We start from the raw sequence: 16,381 nt of genomic DNA on the forward strand, positions 1-16,381 counted from the left end.
CAACAACTTGTCACTCAGAGCAGGAGCGGAGAGAGGAGGAGCAGGAGAAAGAGCCCCTTTCTGAAGACCCGAGAGACACATGGGGGCCCAGCTGAGCCCGGGGCGCCTGTGTCCCCATGCCTTCCCTGCAATGCCTGTCCCAGTAGGGCAGCTCAGTGGGAATAAAGAGCCAGCAGCTCACCCTCACATGCCCCTGAAGACAGCATTTGGGTTGCAGCTGGAAGGATTTATATTAGACTCACAGACTGCCAAACCAGGAACTGCCAGGGCACGGGCATGAGTCCATTCAGTGGGGCCAGGGAGGGGCAGCAGGAGGAGCTTATGAACTGCACCTGACAGCATTTGCACTTGAGCCCCGAGTTAGAAGGTGAATTCAGGCCAAGATGCCCAGTGCTTTCTGAGCCTCAGGGAGAGTTTTCTTCCTCCAATCTGGGAGGCTTTTAGCCCCTGCTGTAGCCCTCCAGTGGCTCCTCATGGTCCCTGGATGTAAGGGCAAACTCCTGCCTGGCATTTGAGGCCTCCAGAGCCTGGGGACCCCTGTGTCCCCAACCACACATCTCCTCTTTGTCGATACATGCTGAGCAAGAGCCAGGCCTCCCTCCTCTCTGTCTGGTAAATGTTCACTGCTGCTGAGGCTTTTGTGCCTCCGCTGGGACGCCAATGACTTTGCTCTGGGCCCCTCTTCCAGGAAGACCTCCCAGATTAGTCAAGTCTCCTCAACCAAGCCAGGATCCTTCTCAGGGACACTACCACCTCCCCCAACTCTTGACAGTCTCTTGCGATCAGTTCCTTCCTGAGGGTCTTGGCCTTTTTCCCAGTGGAACAGCAAAGGTCCTGCAGGGTGGCCTGGGACAGGGCCAGCCAGGCTGGAGGAAGGTGGGGAGTTCGGGAGGTTTCCTGGAGGAGGGAGGCCCTGACAGAGGGAGCCAAGTTGGTATCAAATGTTCTGAGAATGCCCTTGTAGAGGACAGAGGCTTGGAGCAGATCTGACTCATTCCTGCCATCGCGTTGTCTGGCTCTGGGCCCAGCCAGAGGGCCTGCTTGGACCCCTTGCTAGCAGATGGCCTTGCAAAGAGTGACATCTGTTTTGGGCTATGCTATCCAATCTGGTAGCCATTGGCCACATGTGTTCTTGGGCACTTGAAATGTGGCTAATTTGAGTTGAGATGTGCAGTGAGTGTGAAATACTCACTGGATTTCAAAAATTTAGTCCCCAGGGCTTCCCGGGTGGCTCAGTGGTTAAGAATCTGCCTGCCAATGCGGGGGACATGGGTTTGAGCCCTGGTCCGGGAAGATCCCACATGCCAGGGAGCAACTAAGCCCATGTGCTACAACTGAGCCTGTGCTCTAGAGCCTGAGAGCCACAACTACTAAAGCCCTCGAGCCTAGAGCCCGTGCTCCGCAGCAAGAGAAGCCACTGCAATGAGAAGCCTGCGCAACCCAACGAAGACCCAAGGCAGCCAAAAGTAAATTAATTAATTAATTTTAAAAGAAATTTAGTCCCCCAAATAATGTAAAATATCTCATTAATTTTTCATATTGATGATATGTTAAAATGGTAAGATATTTTGGATATAACTGAGTCAACTAAAATATATTCTTCAAATGAAATATACTTTTTTCTTTTATATAAGATTTTTATTATTTTTAAATTTTATTTTTTTCTTCCAGTTTTATTGAGATATAATTGACATACATCACTGTATAAATTTAAGGGGTACAGCATAATGATTTGACTTATATACATCATGAAATGACTGTCACAATCAGTTTAGTGAACATCCATCATCTCATATGGATAAAAAATTAAAGAAATAGAAAAATTTTCCTTGTGACGAGAACTCTTAGGATTTACCCCTTAACAGCTATCATATATAACTTACAGCAGTGTTCATTATATTTATCATGTTGTACATTACCTCCCTAGTACTAATTTATCTTATAACTGGTTTGCGCCTTTTGACTGCCTTCATCCAATCCCCCCTATCCACACACCCCCACCTCTGGTAACTACAAATTTGATTTCTTTTTCTATGAGTTTGTTTTTGAAGTATGATTGACCTACATCACTATGTTAGTTTCTGGTACACAACATAGTGATTCGATATCGCGATACATTTCAAAATGATCACTGCTCTAAGTCTAGTTACAATCTGTCACCATACAAAGATATTACATAATTCTTGACTATGTTCTTCACATTGTACATCTCGTACCTGTGACTCATTTATTTTGCATGTGGAACTTTGTACCTCTTGATCTCCCACATCTATTACTTTCCTCCGCCACTCCTTCCCCTGGGCCCTCCAGTCCAGATCTCTTAGAGGGTCACCTGGCTGCCCTGGGAGGGCCTCTCTGGGATCTTCGGAGCGAGCAGAGCCTACCTTGTCTTGGGTACCCCAAATGTGCCCAGCATTTGCTCCAGGAAGCAATCTTGCCATGGATGAGGATTCAGGACCCAGTCCTGGGTCCCTTGAGGTTGGCCATCCCTATTGGATGTAATAGGGTCAAACCTTGCACTGTAATTATAACAGAAGGAGGCCACTTTGGTTTCAAATAGTTTTAAATTTAAAAAATGGGGCTTCCCTGGTGGCGCAATGGTTAAGAATCTGCCTGCCAATGCAGGGGACACGGGTTCGAGTCCTGGCCCGGGAAGATCCCACATGCCGCGAAGCAACTAAGCCCGTGAGCCATAACTACTGAGCCTGCACTCTAGAGCCCGTGAGCCACAACTACTGAGCCCATGTGCCACAACTAATGAAGCCCACGTACCTGGGCCCGTGCTCCACAACAAGAGAAGCCACCGCAACGAGAGGCCCGCACACTGCAGCGAAGAGTGGCCCCCACTCGCTGCAACTAGAGAAAGCCTATGCGTAGCAACGAAGACCCAACGCAGTCAAAGATAATAAATAAATAAAAATTAAAAAAAAAATAAATGAATTAAGTGGAAGGATATAAGGAATGAGGAATCTTGGCGGCCTTGGGATAATTATTTTAAAATCAGCTCCCATTTCTCAAGTCCTCTGCAGCGCCAGGACTGTGGCGTCACCATCCCTGGGAGGTGGCGGTGGGGTGCTAAGATCCCCGGCAGGGCCAGTCGTATTAGGCCTATTTGTTCACCACTATGCTCAGTGCTCTGGCGTAGAGCAGGAGAGTTAGCAGACAGATCCAGCTTCAAATTTTGCTTGGCCACTTGCCTATTTAACCTCCCCCAGCCTCATCTTCCTCATCTGTAACATGGGGGTGATGACAGTTCTTAGATCATAGGGGGAGTCAGACATCTGCCCCAGGCCCTTTACCTGCCTTCAGGGGCAGCATTACTAGCGTTACTTCCCTGTGGCCACCTGCCCCCAGGCTGGGCAAACACTGTCCTCCAGACACTATTCTTTTCACCATCTCCTGAAACATGGAGAGAGCAAATGGCCCCCAGATTGGGCCAGGGGTGCCAGCTGGGCTGAAACTGTGTCTGGCCCTGTGCTGGAGCAGCATTTGCTGAGGGCCACTCTGGGGACAGGTTTGCCCTGAGCATGAGAATGGAAGGGGGGAGTCAACAGAGCAAGCCTCTCCCTTGCCTGCCTCCCTGGTCTCGAAGCTAGAAGTCTAAGGCCTAATTCTACCCTCTCCTCGTGGCCTCACCCAAAACCCAGAAGTATCCCATGACCCTGGAGTGCCCTTCCGGTATAGTGACAATGACAGGAGCTGTGGCCAAAGTGAGTAGACCGATGCGCCCCTAGCCCCGCTGGTACCTGCAGCTTGGCCTCCTTCCCGAGGATGTTCAGACACACCACCGGCCCATCTTTCCAAAAGCCTCGACCCTGTGCCCCCTCAGCTATCACTTTCTTCCCCTTCACAACCACACGTATACATTTGCTGTCCCGGTTTTACTTCCCCTCACTCCTCAGCCCCCTCACTGTCCACCAGCTGCCCCTGTCCTGGCTCATGGGGCACAGTGATGGCTGGGTCTCTAAACCTTCTGGACTTGGGCTGGGACTAGGGTGAGTCCAGCGAGGCACTTACGGTGCACATTTAAGCAGACACGCACCCTCAGCGTCATACAAATGCAGGGTCGGGGCCTGAGGGTGTGTGCCTCCTTAAATTTTGCACCCTAAGAGATCACTTGCCTCACCCCAGCCCCAGCCCTGCCTCAGACTCCTCAGAGGCCCCCAGTGCCCCTTTCCAAACTCTCTCACCTAGGTATCTCAGATGCCCCTCTGTGGCTTTCCCTCTGGGCAGATCCTCCGCAGGGTCGTGCGCTGGTTCTGTGCTAGATCCTGGTCCCTTCTCTCGCTGAGCACCCTCCCCCTCCCTCCCCTCGGCCTCACCCACCACCTTGAGTGAAGATACTCCAAAGCAGCCCCCTCTACCCTCCACCTCTCTCCTCGGCTCAGACACCAACACCCCAGAGCTTCCTAGCACTCCTCTCAGGGCCCCGCAAAAGCTGTGTGTCCATCCTGGTCTGCTGCTGCCCAGGCTTTCCTGTCCTCTGTCTCCGCCCAGGGACACACCCTGCACTCCCCTCCACCCTCACAGAGAGCCAAATGCTATCTTTGGGCTCCACCTCCTAGGTCTCTCTCATCCAGCCCCCTTCTCCCGGCCTCCACCACCCTGTATTCTTTCTCCTGGCCACTGGCCACCACCTTCTCTTGCTGCCAGTCCTACCTGCCAACTCACACTCTACAGGGATCTCCCAGCCTTTGCACATCTGCCCCTGCCCCTCCTCTACTCCAGATCCTTCCTGACTCTCATTAGCCTTGGGAGAGAGTCCCAGGCCCTCCCCCAGGGCTCCAGCCCCACTCGTTCTTCTCTGTTCCACAGACACCCTGGGCTCTCACCTGGGAGCCGGCACACCTGCTCTTCCCTGAGCTCAAACATGCTGTTCCCTTCTCTCTGCCTTGGAATACCGGTTGGAATTTAATTTCTTCACCAGATGAGGACATCACAGTGTGAGCTCAGGGTGGGGGAAGTAGGCTCCCCCTTTTCTCTGCCCCCACGGCCCCTGCCCCGCCGTCTGTATCACCCTCACCTGTTCGGTGCCCACGGCCCTTTCAACATCCTGTGCTTGACTCATCACCATGGCCTCCCCGATGCCTGGAACAGCACTTGACAGAACACAGGCACTCAACGGGTATTTGTTGCATGAATGCATGAATTTATTAATCAGTGCATGGATGGACTGTCATGTAGGTGGCTTTGGTGGCTGGGTGGGGACGAAGGGAGATACTCCGTAAGCTGTAGCCAGTGCCTGCCTATGGCGGCAGGTGGCTGGAGGGAGAAGGTCATGTCACCTCCAGCAGGCTGGGTCCTGATTTTAATGGCCTGGCAGTGAGGTGCGTGCATGGCGGAGGCCTGCAGAAGAGGTAACACCGAGAGGGCAGCTCTGCCCACTTCTAATTATTGCTTGAGTCTTTCTGGCAATGCCAGCTGCCTGCCCTGGAGAGTTTGGTCTCATCCATCACAGTGTGAGCTCAGGGTGGGGCTGCTGCCATTGCCAGCGGGGAAGACAAGAGGAGGTTCCCAGGGGCCTTTGGGTGTTGGAGAGCAGAGGCAGCCTTAGGCTTGGACCATGCTCAGCTCCTGTCCTTCCTGTCCCCAGGGCAGCTGAAAGGTGTCCCCCAACTTGAGGGTCCCATCGAGAAGCCTCCAGGTGGCCAAGGAGCAAGCCAGCTGAAGTGGGGTCCACAGCAGCCCTAGGCAGGGAGCCTTGGATGGTTTGGTGTCTGCTGACATGGAAGCCCTTGGGAAGATGGTGCTTCAGTGGCCGGCTGGGCAGGTAGGCAGCTCAGGCCCAGAAGGAGGCCTTGACCACACGGCCCTTCAGTGGCTGTGGCGGCCGGAAGTTGTTCACCATGTGGATCCTCTCATCCTCCTCTGTGGTGAAAAGCAGGCTCCGGAATTTCTCCATCTTAAGGCAGAAGAGATACTCAGTGCAGAATGGGGGCGTTGTGGTCCTCTCTGATCCCAGACACAACATCTGGCATACCCTGCCCAGCCAGTTCTGCCCCTCTCTCCTCTTCCCCCTAGGGCTTGTCCCTACTTCTCCCCACTCATTTCTTCTTTGGGAACCCAACCTCAGTTACTTACTCACTAAAGAGCCTCTGAACCTGGACCCTGCTCCACCTAGTTCCAGTTCCTGTCTAGCTAAGAATCATCAGCAAATGCAGCATTCAGATTCTAACACACTAGGGGTGGTCCCAGGATCCAGGGATCTCTCCTAGTCTGTGTCCAGGTCCTAATAACTAACAACCAAGCTGACTCCCACCCAAGAATCGAAACATTTATTAGCAAAAGATGGGAGCCTTGATGGTGGGACCACAGGCTGTGGGCTGCTGGTTGGGAGAGTCACACTGCCCAGGTGTGCCTGAGTGTCACATCCTTCCGTCTGGTACTCTGGGAGGGCTCACCTGCCTCTCAGAGATGCTGATGGGCTCCCGGAGCACAATCCAGGTGACACTCTCGGTCAGTGGGGGTGTTGTCAGGGAGCCAGGGTAGGTCCAGTAGTGCCGGCTGGCAGGCAGGAGGTACTTGGGGTTGAAGCAGCTGAACTGGGCCTTGGTGCCCTGGGGCAGGGTGGGGGACCCAGGAGTCAGCAAAGACCTCCCAACAGGATGAGACCAACACCCTCCCCACCCATTTCTGTCAATAGGATTTAGGCTTCTCCTTGGCCCATTGATGCAAATTGTGGCCAGATGTCTGTGATCCCAGAGGCTATATTCCAGCCTGGCTGGCCCTCTCCACCCATTCCCTTGTATGTAAAAGCTGTGGTTCCTAAAGCTCTTTGGGCACCATGTTCTCTCCCTTGCCTTCAACAGAACTTAATGGCGCTGCTGGTCAGAGAACCATTAATGTGACAGGCATCTTATCAATCCTATGCCCAACCAGACTTCACGCTGGGCATTCAGTGGGGCCATGGACCCTGACGACGAGGAGTCAGTTGCAGGGCACCACAGGTGCTGACCTGCACCCTTCACCTCTGCCAGGGTTTGCTGCCAGGATGGAGGAGTGGATGGGCCCACTCCATGATCTAGCCTCTTCCTTCCTCCCCACCAGGCTGCTGTAGATCAAGAGCATGGACCCCTGGTCTCACCTTAAACCGAACCATGTAGAGTGCATCTGTCAGACGGTTCATGCTGGGGTGCTCGTCCCCCGTCTGTCAGGGAGAAGTAGTGTGAGGCCAGATCTCACTGTGTTCTGGAACTAGGGGTGGTACCAGGCCTCCCACGGCCTTCTGGGCCCAGGTAACCCCCTCACCTCCAGGAAGACACCAACCACAGCCAGGCCATCGGGTGCTGAGGCCGCCTCCCCAAAGGTGCTGTACTTCTTGGCATTCCAATGAACCAGGTGCAGCTACAGGGGCAACGACAGGCCAGGCCAGTGCTTAGTGCCTCCCAGGGGCCATGGGAGCTCAGAGCCAGGCTTCCCTCACTCCCACCGGACGCCTGGCCCCTCTGCGGGAGGGGCGGGCCACAGATAGCATTTACCCTGTTCTGGGCCTGACCCTTTTCTGAGCCCCAAGGGACCAAAGAGATCAGGCCCTGCCCTCCGTGAACTGTGAAACAGATAATGACTATCCAGTGTGACACCTCCCTGAGGAAGTGAAGCCTGCAGCTGAGTCCAAAGAATAAGAAGGGGGTTATCAGATGGAACTCTTGGGACAAGGTATTCCAGGCTGAAAGAACAGCAGCCTGGAGATACGAAAGAGCCAGGTGTGGGCAGGGGATTCATCACATGCAGGTCAGTATGGGAAGAGGTCAAGGGACATGAGGCCAGGCAAGGCCAGTTCATGCAGGGCCTTGAATGCCAGGCTTAATCCTTGAAGGGTTGTTAGTAAGGCTGTGGTGGGACTGGATTTGTCCGTCATAAAATTCCTTCTGGACACACAGATCAGGACGACAGTAGGCAGAGTTCAGGTGGAAGACCTGAACTTCAGGTGAAGGGCGTCTCTCCCAAAGGTCCCCGAGTGACTTCACTCTCTCCAGTACCCCACACCAGGCAACTGTCAAGACCCTGGCTCCCCAGTCCCCAACTCTTCCCCAAGTGGTAAAGGGATTCAGGTAGAGGAGGGTCTTACTTCGCTGGGGAATGACTTGCCGTCCACCGTGTGCTCTGAGCCCTCACTGTGCTTCTTGCCCCAGTGGAAATGGAGCTGCCTGAGCCGGTAGGGCCCATCCAGGGGGCCCCCAGTCACCACTGCGGGGGAGAAGGGCGGTGTGTAGCAATTGCTGTGAGAGAGCCCACACCGCCCGCAGACAGCAGCGCCAATATCAGGGCAGTGCTCAGGAGAGGGATAAACTTTTCATTTGCAACATTCCTTGCTCTAAGTGGACTTGGATCAGTCCCCGCCCAGTTCCCTATGCCCTTAGCTGGGCCAGGGCAGAAATCCTGGAGCCCTGTAGGTGACAGAGGAGTCTGGTACACTGAGTGGGTATATCTCTCCATCTGGATCCTCCCCACTCTTGCCCAGTTTCGAGTGGAAGCTGGGACTTTGCCTCTCAGGCCCCGATTATCACTAACAGTAGACCTCCCAGGTCTGGAGCCCTGACCCAGAACTGGGTCGGAAAAATTCTTTTCTTTAGTCCTCATAGTAGCTTATGAAAGACAAAACCTATTATTATTTCTATTTTATAAAGGAGGAACTGAGGCACAGAGAGGGCAAGGCATTTGCCCAAGGTCACACAGCAAGGCACTGAGCTAGGATATAAGCCTGCATCTACTTCATATAAGTTCAGAGCCCAAGGCCCTAATCACCAGGTCGTGCTGCCTCCCCAGAACCTGGAGGATCCCCAGGACCTGATGTCTAGAGGCCAGCTCCTAAGGGTCCCCACTCTGATGGTCAGGCCCAGGTACCTCCAATGTCCCTCCTTCATGCCCTCTTTGGCAAGCCCCACTTATGCTGGTTTTGTGAATTTCCCACTCTGATACCTGGCGAGCTGGGGCCACTCACAAGGCCTCCTGGGACTGATTGAATTTCCAGCTGAAAGAGATCTGGCAGTGGAGGGAGCCCCAGCCAGGGCAGAATGTGAGCTCCTGGATCAGGTGACGGCCCTGGGCTCAGAGTTCCACTAGGCCCCTTGAGGACGGGTGACCAGGGCAGGGCCTTGCCCCCTGTGGGCCCTTCAAGGAGGAGGACCATGGGACAGCCCAGAGGCCCATTCTTGCTGTCCTGCCTCATCTGAGAAGCGGGGCCTGTCCATGGCAATGCTGGGTGGTTGACTGAGCCTGGGGGTGATGGCTGTGGGCCAGGGCCCACAGGCCCAGTCAGGCTGCTCCATCCTGGGGAGGCAGGAGTAGACAGACCTGCAGGCTGAGCTCCCTGCTATGGGCTGGGAGGGCCCACTCTTCTGAGCATGACCCACCTGGGACTCCACAGTGCAGTCTCTTAGGGAGTGAACTGCCTCCCTAAACCTTGAGCTTGGCTCCCTTAGCCTCCTCTCTCCATCCTGACCGTAGAACACACTGCCATTCACTGTGTACTTCCTATGTGTTCAGCAGTCTGCAGACATTAATCCCCACAGTGACCTAGAGGGGGACACATTGTTACCTGTTACCCCCTTGGCCAGACGTGGGACTGAGGCTCAGAAAGGTAGGTATCCTGCCCAAGGTCACACAGCTGGGGAGTGGCAGAGACCCAACTGTCTCGCTCCCGAGCCTACTTTCTTCCCACTTGTCCCCTACCCCTCAGGCCTGGGCATTCTGATAGGGGACGGAACCCAAACCAAGTCAGAAAGTGAGCCCCTGGATCAGTGGTCCAGAGGAATGTTTCCTTGGGCCTTCGCCTGCCAAGAGTGGCCTTCACTGAGCTATTGATGTCTGAATTGAGCCCTCAGTGCCCTCTGAAGGCTGTTTAGAAGATCCAACCATTTGAAAACTGCTCCTTCATAAACTGTGATCTAAGGTCATCAAGAGCTCCATGTCCCTCCCCAAAGTTCTGGGTGGGAGGCTTTTCTTAGAATTCAGTACCAAGAATGCTGTGTCTCTCTTCTGAGGATCTGTTGGATTTCCTACCTTCTGCAACAAGAACTATAACTGATCCTCTTTCCCCTTTTCCCTAGCCTACCAGGGAACTCAGAGTCAAGCAACTAAGATCATTCCTATCTGGCTTTCCTCCCCTTCTCTGCCCTCTGATTTTCTATTTGAAACTTAAGTTTCCCTGAGTGCTTTCATTGTGCGTATGGGGGGGTTGGGGAGGCGACAGAGGGGCAAAGTACCAGTCACTTCCTTACATAAGAAACTTTAGCAGGTTCCCTCCTTACCCCACTTCATCCCTCACAGGGCTGGTCATAAGGACAAAAATCCCTTTACTAAGGAGCACTCCCGAGGCTTCCGTCCAAGAATTTATCATGAAGGAACCCGAACTCTAATCCCAGGGCAAAGAGACCTTGGAAGGAGCTGCTACAAGTTCCCACTGGCCTCTCTTTTGTCCAGGACGGTTGGGATCTTGAAGCTGTAGGTGGGTTGGAGAAAAGACCTTCGGAGTGGGAGCAGGCTGGTTCTGGCCCTCCCCAGCTCAGTGAGTCTCTACTTGCCCAACTTAGAGGTAGGTTCTTGAGAAGAATAAAAGAACTGCCTGTGACCTTGGCAAGGGGCCTGGCACACTGAACATTTTATTTCCGTTCTCTCTCTGCTGGGCTTGGCCAGATCACACAAAGAGGAGGGTTTGGCCTTAGGCCACACAGCAGCTCAGTGATGGGGCAGGGAGTGAAAACAAACCTGACCTAAAGCACAACTGAAAGAGAAGAAAGAGAATTAGTATTTCTTGAGCATCTGCTATATGCCAGCACGACAAACATCACTTCAGTTTTTCGTTTCTCCTCTCTATGATCCTAGGGAGGAAAATAGGGTCCTAATGCTCCCACCCTATGCATCAGGAGACTGAGGCTCAGCCTAAGGCTTCACAGCTGGGGAGAAGTGCAGCCTTCCTTCCCTACCACAGCACATTGCCCCTCCTGAGCCTGCCCGAAACAGGTTAGGATCCCAGGGGGAAGGGTACCAGGGTCCGGCAAACATCACCATAAGGGCCACTTACCACTTCGGTCATCACTGTCATTGAAGTCCACTTGGACAGAGTGGCCATTGTTGGCGATGCTGAGGGACGTGCAGGACTCATAGGAAAGATCCAATGTCCTCAGGCTGGGCGAGTACACAGCCTTTCTGGATACGATATTGATTGGTGACTGGCGGTCTCCCCGGGCAATGGGATACAGCTTGTGCCAGTGTGAGGGGCCTGCAGATGGGGAGAGGGCAAGGACTCAGGCCAACCTGAATCTCTGGGCTGCAGACTGAGGGCACCTGTAGGGGATGGTCTCCGTGCTGTCCTTTCAGAGATTAGCCCCTGCTTTGGAGCCATGAAGTCTGGAGCTCCAATCCCAGCTCTGCCACTTCCCCTCTCAGCCTCCATTTCCTTGTCTGCGAAATGGCCTCACTAAAACTCTCCACCCAGAGCTGATAGGAGGCCCAGAGAGGTAATGCATGGAAGGCAGCACAAAAAAGCTACAGGCTCAGGGGCAGTTTGGGGTAGTGGGTCCTCCCCGACAGGCAGTATTGCTTAGAGAGGTCCCCGGGCTCCCGAACTCCCTCACCTGACCCTACCAGGTATCTGGCCTCTTCCTGCACTTTGGCCAAGTTCGAGTTGGTGTTTGTGAAAATGACAACAAAAGTTCACATCAACCTCGCTTTGGCTCTGTGACATGAATTTGCTCCTCATACCAGCCTCGTGAAGTAGAAACGAGCATGATCCCCATTTCACAGATGAAGGAACTGAGGGCCACTGGCGCATGTGCGCGCACACACTTGGGCACTGGTATAAATACACAGTGTGTGCATGCATTGCCCCCAGCTGCCCTCCCCAGACATGTGCAGGTCCGGGGAGACTTTCACGCGTGCACACATATATGCACAGTGACCTGAGCTCACCGCACCCAGAGCCATCAGGCCCAGTAACACATGTGTACAAACACATAGCCCTGCCAACTACCTCTGACACACACATATGCACCCTCACACACAGCTATCCCCTGTTGCAAACCCAGGTCTGCACTAAGAGACTACAGCAAAACACATGCTCGTGCACACACATACACACACGCACACACACGCACACACACCTGCATGCACACCCACGAGCACCCACCACCTGCCTCCCAGAGACTCCATCTGCAGCCGAGAGGCTCGGCATCTCCCCGGGGAACATCCTGAGATGCAGCCTATTTTTAGAGCTATTGCCGGCTGGTGCTTCTCCCCGTTTTTGGCTTCTTAAGTTTTCCTGAGAAAACAGCAGCAGGTGCCGACAAAACTGTGTCCCCAGTGGATGACTCAGAATCATGGCCCAGACCCACTGGGTTATTTTTGAAGTCCTGTGAGCATGCTGCATGCCGGCACCTTCATCCTCTGTCTTTTCCTCCCTCATCGCAACTAGACTGGATGGCCCAGGACTGGGCGAGGGGCAGCAGCTTCAGGGTGGCCAGCTATGGGGCAGGCCTATTGGGATACTGGATGCAGTGCTGGTGGGCAGGACCAGCAAGAAGGCTGGAGTCAGGGGGAAGCACCCTGAAGCTGGCTGGGAGCAGGTGCTGGGGGGGAAGAGGATCTTCTATGGGTCGTGTCAACCTGCCCCTTCTCTGCCTCTCTCTACACCTCTGCTGATCTCTGTTGCCTTTTTCTGAAAGTCTCTTTCTAGCTTTTGCATGTCTAGATTTGGGGTTCTCCCCTCCAGAATATTCTCCTGTGTGCTTGGGGTCCCAGAGGGGCCAGAGACACCACAGCACCTCCCTAACTCCTTCTGGCCCATTGTAACCTCCAAACCCCCAGACTTTGTAGCCTAGGACCCCCGCCCACCCTCACAGAGTGCCTGTCTCTCCTCAGATGAGTGGGACGGGGGCGTTCCTCCCACCAGCACTTCCGCTTCTCCCCACCCCCACCTGCCTTGCCTGGGTTTCATCCTGGCAGCCTGGATCTTGGCTCCTCATTGTTCATCTCGGGAAAAGCAAGAAACCCTTATCCCACACCCCGACCCCAGTTTGGTAAGAAATAGCCCAAAAGGAACTGACTTGTCCCAGTCTCACACTCGAGCCTTCTGGCTCTCACCGTCTGCCTCTTCTCCCTTCCTCTGCATCTTAAGTAAACTGAGGCAGGATCGAGGAGCTATTCTCCCGGTCAGACCAGGAGGCTGGTGTGGGCCACGGGCTCCCATGCCTCACACCTGGACGTGCTCAAACACCCTGCCCGAGGCAGACACCCAGACACATCCGAGAGCCCCCAGATGCTCCCTTCCTTCACATACCTGCCGACTCGAAAGCTCGGACGCTTCGACCGGGAAACTCTCTGCGCAGGACACCGCGCCCTTGCCCACGGGGAGCCCAGCTCGCCGGAGGTCCCGGCACACACGCGTGCGCGCTCCCCGCACAGACACCGCGCACAGCGCTCCGCCGGGACCGCCCCCCGCTGCCCTGGGCTACCTTCACCCGCTGCGCACTCCGGCGATGAGTGAGTGTCCCGGCCCGGGTCAGAGCGTGCGGGGCCGTCAGGGGCTGCGCGGAAGAGGCGGCTGGACGCGTTCGGCCGCGGGGTGGCTCGCCGGCGGCGGGGCCGGCCGGGGTGCAGCGCGGACTTTGCGCCAGGTGCGGGGGGAGGCAGGGCTCGGGCCGGGCGGGTGGGCCGGGTTCTGGGGGACGGATGGGAGAGGGATCCCGGTCCCGCCTAGAGGATAGGGGGCTTGAGGGTCCCGCAAACCCGGCTGGGCGGGAGGGTCAGGAGCGAGTCCCAGCGGGTGGGGGCCGGCCGGGGTCTGCGCCTACCGTCGTTGTGGCCGTAGCCCCAGCCGTGGTGGCCGGTCATGCTGTTGCCGTCCCCGCAGCCGTGCACCTGCCGGCTCGGCTCAGTTCTGCTCGCTCGGACTGCGGCTCCGGCCCCGCTCGCTGCCGCGGAGCAGCCTCTTAAAGCGGCGGCAGGCGGGAGGAGCAGTTCCCAGGCGACCCGCCCCCCACCCCCCCCCCCCCCAGCAGGGCGAGAGGGGCCGGCCCTGCCCCGCCCTCGCCCACCCGCCCTCAGGCCAGTTGAGCCCCGAGTTGAGATGCGAGATGCGGGGGGTGGGTGGGGGGCGGTCAAGGGGACCTAAACCCCAGCCCCATCCCCACCCTGGCCCTGGTCGGAGCACTCTCCCTCCTTACCTCCAGCCCGTGTACAGGCTCTGGGGCAGGAGAAACGGCCAATGCTGAGGGCGGCCTCTGTTTCTCCACATCCCATCTATTCCCCAGGCTTATCACTGGGCAGTAAATCCCACCACCAGAGACCTGGGCTCTGGGCCCTGAGTCCTCTTGGACTGGGACCCTTTTAAACTGCAGATTGCACTGACCATCAGGTGTCCAGAACTGGAACTTCCCCTGTTTGCCAGACACTGGCAAGTTCTGGGCCAAGCTTTGGGTCCTTCCTGTCATCTAACCCTCTCAGCTTCCCTACAACAATGGGTGGTCCTTGCATTAGCCCTATTTCACAGAACAGGAGACTGAGGCCCAGAGGGGTGAAGTGACTTGCCCGAGGTCATCTAGCCAGAGAGTGAGGGATTTACTCTTAGTTTGTCTCACTCCTAGGCTCTTGTGCTCTTCACTACTTCCCCTTGGTGCTGGGGGCAAAGGGGTCCTGTGGTTGGGATCTGGGAGCCCTGGGCTAGGAGGAGGCCTCAGGCAGAACCGGAGCCTCAAAGGAGGAGTGGGGAGTTTGGGCTTTAACCACTGGTCATTAAGACAGACAGACCCACAGACACCAGCTGGCTTTCCCATGGAACTAAGTCTGAGGCCTTGCCTCCACCCTCTCCTTCTCTTCCTGGCTTCCTCCTCTGTCTGGGTCTCTTTGCCTATTCCTCTACAGCCCGCTGTTTGTCCCTCCTTTCCTTGCCTCTCCATGACCTTTGGCACACCTGCTGGGAGCTCAGGGCCTCCACCCTGCACTCAATCTCAGTATCTGCCTTGGCCCAACATTTTCCCACCCACAAGGCCTGGTCCTTGCTGTGCCCTCCACCTGGGACGTCCTCTGTCTTCCACCCACGGGCTCCAGCCGGCCCAATCCGACTCATCTGAGGATGTGGCCTTATGCCAAGGATAGGGCTTGTCTCTGGCTAGGCCGCAGCAGGCAGTTTTGGGAAGACAAACAGATGAGTGGATAGAAGGACAGACAACTGATCCCACCCAGGGGCTTGTACCCAACCAGAGTTGAAGGGCCATTTGTGAAATGTCTGCTGGTCTGACCTCTACCAGAGGAGACTATTTCAGGCCCTGTTGTTGGCTGACCTTGTGAAGGAATGTACCATCTTGTCTGCCAGGCTCCCCTATATCTGTGTGGCTGTCTTGGTTTCCCTCTTCCAGGCCCTGAACCCCTCAGGTCCCCAAGTAGAGTTGTGGAGATCAAGGGACAACTGGTCGCTGGGCCAAGGTCAGTCAGTGACTTCCCAACACTGCCTAGATGCTCCTCCCTGACCCAAGAGCTGGAAGGGGCCCTTCATAGAAATCTGACCCTAGGGCAGGGGGGCAGGGCATCATAATAAGCATGTAGGGGGTGGCGCCCAAGACTGGCATGTGACAGGGCATGCAACCTTGTCAAGGTCCCAGGTCTCCGAACCAGAAATGTCATCCTTAGACCAAGAAGACAAAGACTAGCTTCAGAGTGAGGACTGCAGTCTCTGTTCATCTCCCAGAAGAGCCAGCCACTCTTCTCCTGGGGGAGTTGCAACACTTTCAGGGCCTGGGGATGGGCCCAAATGTGTCTACTTCATTGACCTACTTCCCCCTCACTGTGACCCAGAAGACATTTCCATGTTTATTTATAGTGCTAAAAATGTTGGGATTACTTAGTTTTGAATCCAGTTTCATCCGCACAGCAACCCCACTTTACAGATGAGGAAAGCAAGGCTCAGAGAAGTTGAGTTAGGCTGTACTGTGAGCAACTGAGCAAGAATGAAAACCCAGGGCTGCTGAGTCCCTTATTCAGCATGTCTAAAATCACCAGGAGAGGGGAGGAAGTGGATTTTAAATTTGATTGTCATTTGTGTATATATGCGAGACTCTCTTCACAGTGACTTAAGAGAAGCTGGGGAGAGTGTTTCCCTCCAGGGTGGAGACTGGGAGCCCCGAAGGGTGGGGGAGGGTGCGGAATGGGGGTGGGAGGGACACTCTTTACTGCCTACTCCTTTTGAAAGAATTAAAGTATTGCCTCTTTAACAACCAGATAAAAGTTGATCCAATTCTTTCCTTCCTATATCCTGTCTTTGGCAATTTTCTCTGGGTGCTGGAGAACTGGGAACTCAGGTAGGTAAGAGGAGCTGTTGGAGTCTGCCTGTCTCAGGTGAAGCTCCAGTTTCCCCGCAGCCCACTCAGGTCAACTTGGGAAAGACTGT

General features: G+C 55.0%; 1 protein-coding gene across 1 annotated transcript; it reads right to left on the reverse strand.

The window, feature by feature from the left end:
* Window positions 1–5,151: 5,151 nt before the first annotated feature.
* Window positions 5,152–13,898, reverse strand: CA7 (carbonic anhydrase 7). The gene is made up of 7 exons (XM_079906518.1): window positions 13,791–13,898; window positions 11,024–11,221; window positions 8,069–8,187; window positions 7,249–7,344; window positions 7,085–7,147; window positions 6,402–6,557; window positions 5,152–5,902 (listed from the first exon to the last, which is right to left on the reverse strand). The coding sequence occupies exons 1-7, from the start codon at window positions 13,828–13,830 to the stop codon at window positions 5,780–5,782; spliced, it is 795 nt and encodes a 264-aa protein (XP_079762644.1). The 5' UTR covers window positions 13,831–13,898; the 3' UTR covers window positions 5,152–5,779.
* Between the last annotated feature and the right edge of the window lie 2,483 nt (window positions 13,899–16,381).

Source organism: Stenella coeruleoalba, assembly GCF_951394435.1.
Source record: "Stenella coeruleoalba genome assembly, chromosome: 20".
In the NCBI taxonomy this organism is placed as follows: Eukaryota; Metazoa; Chordata; class Mammalia; order Artiodactyla; family Delphinidae; genus Stenella; species Stenella coeruleoalba.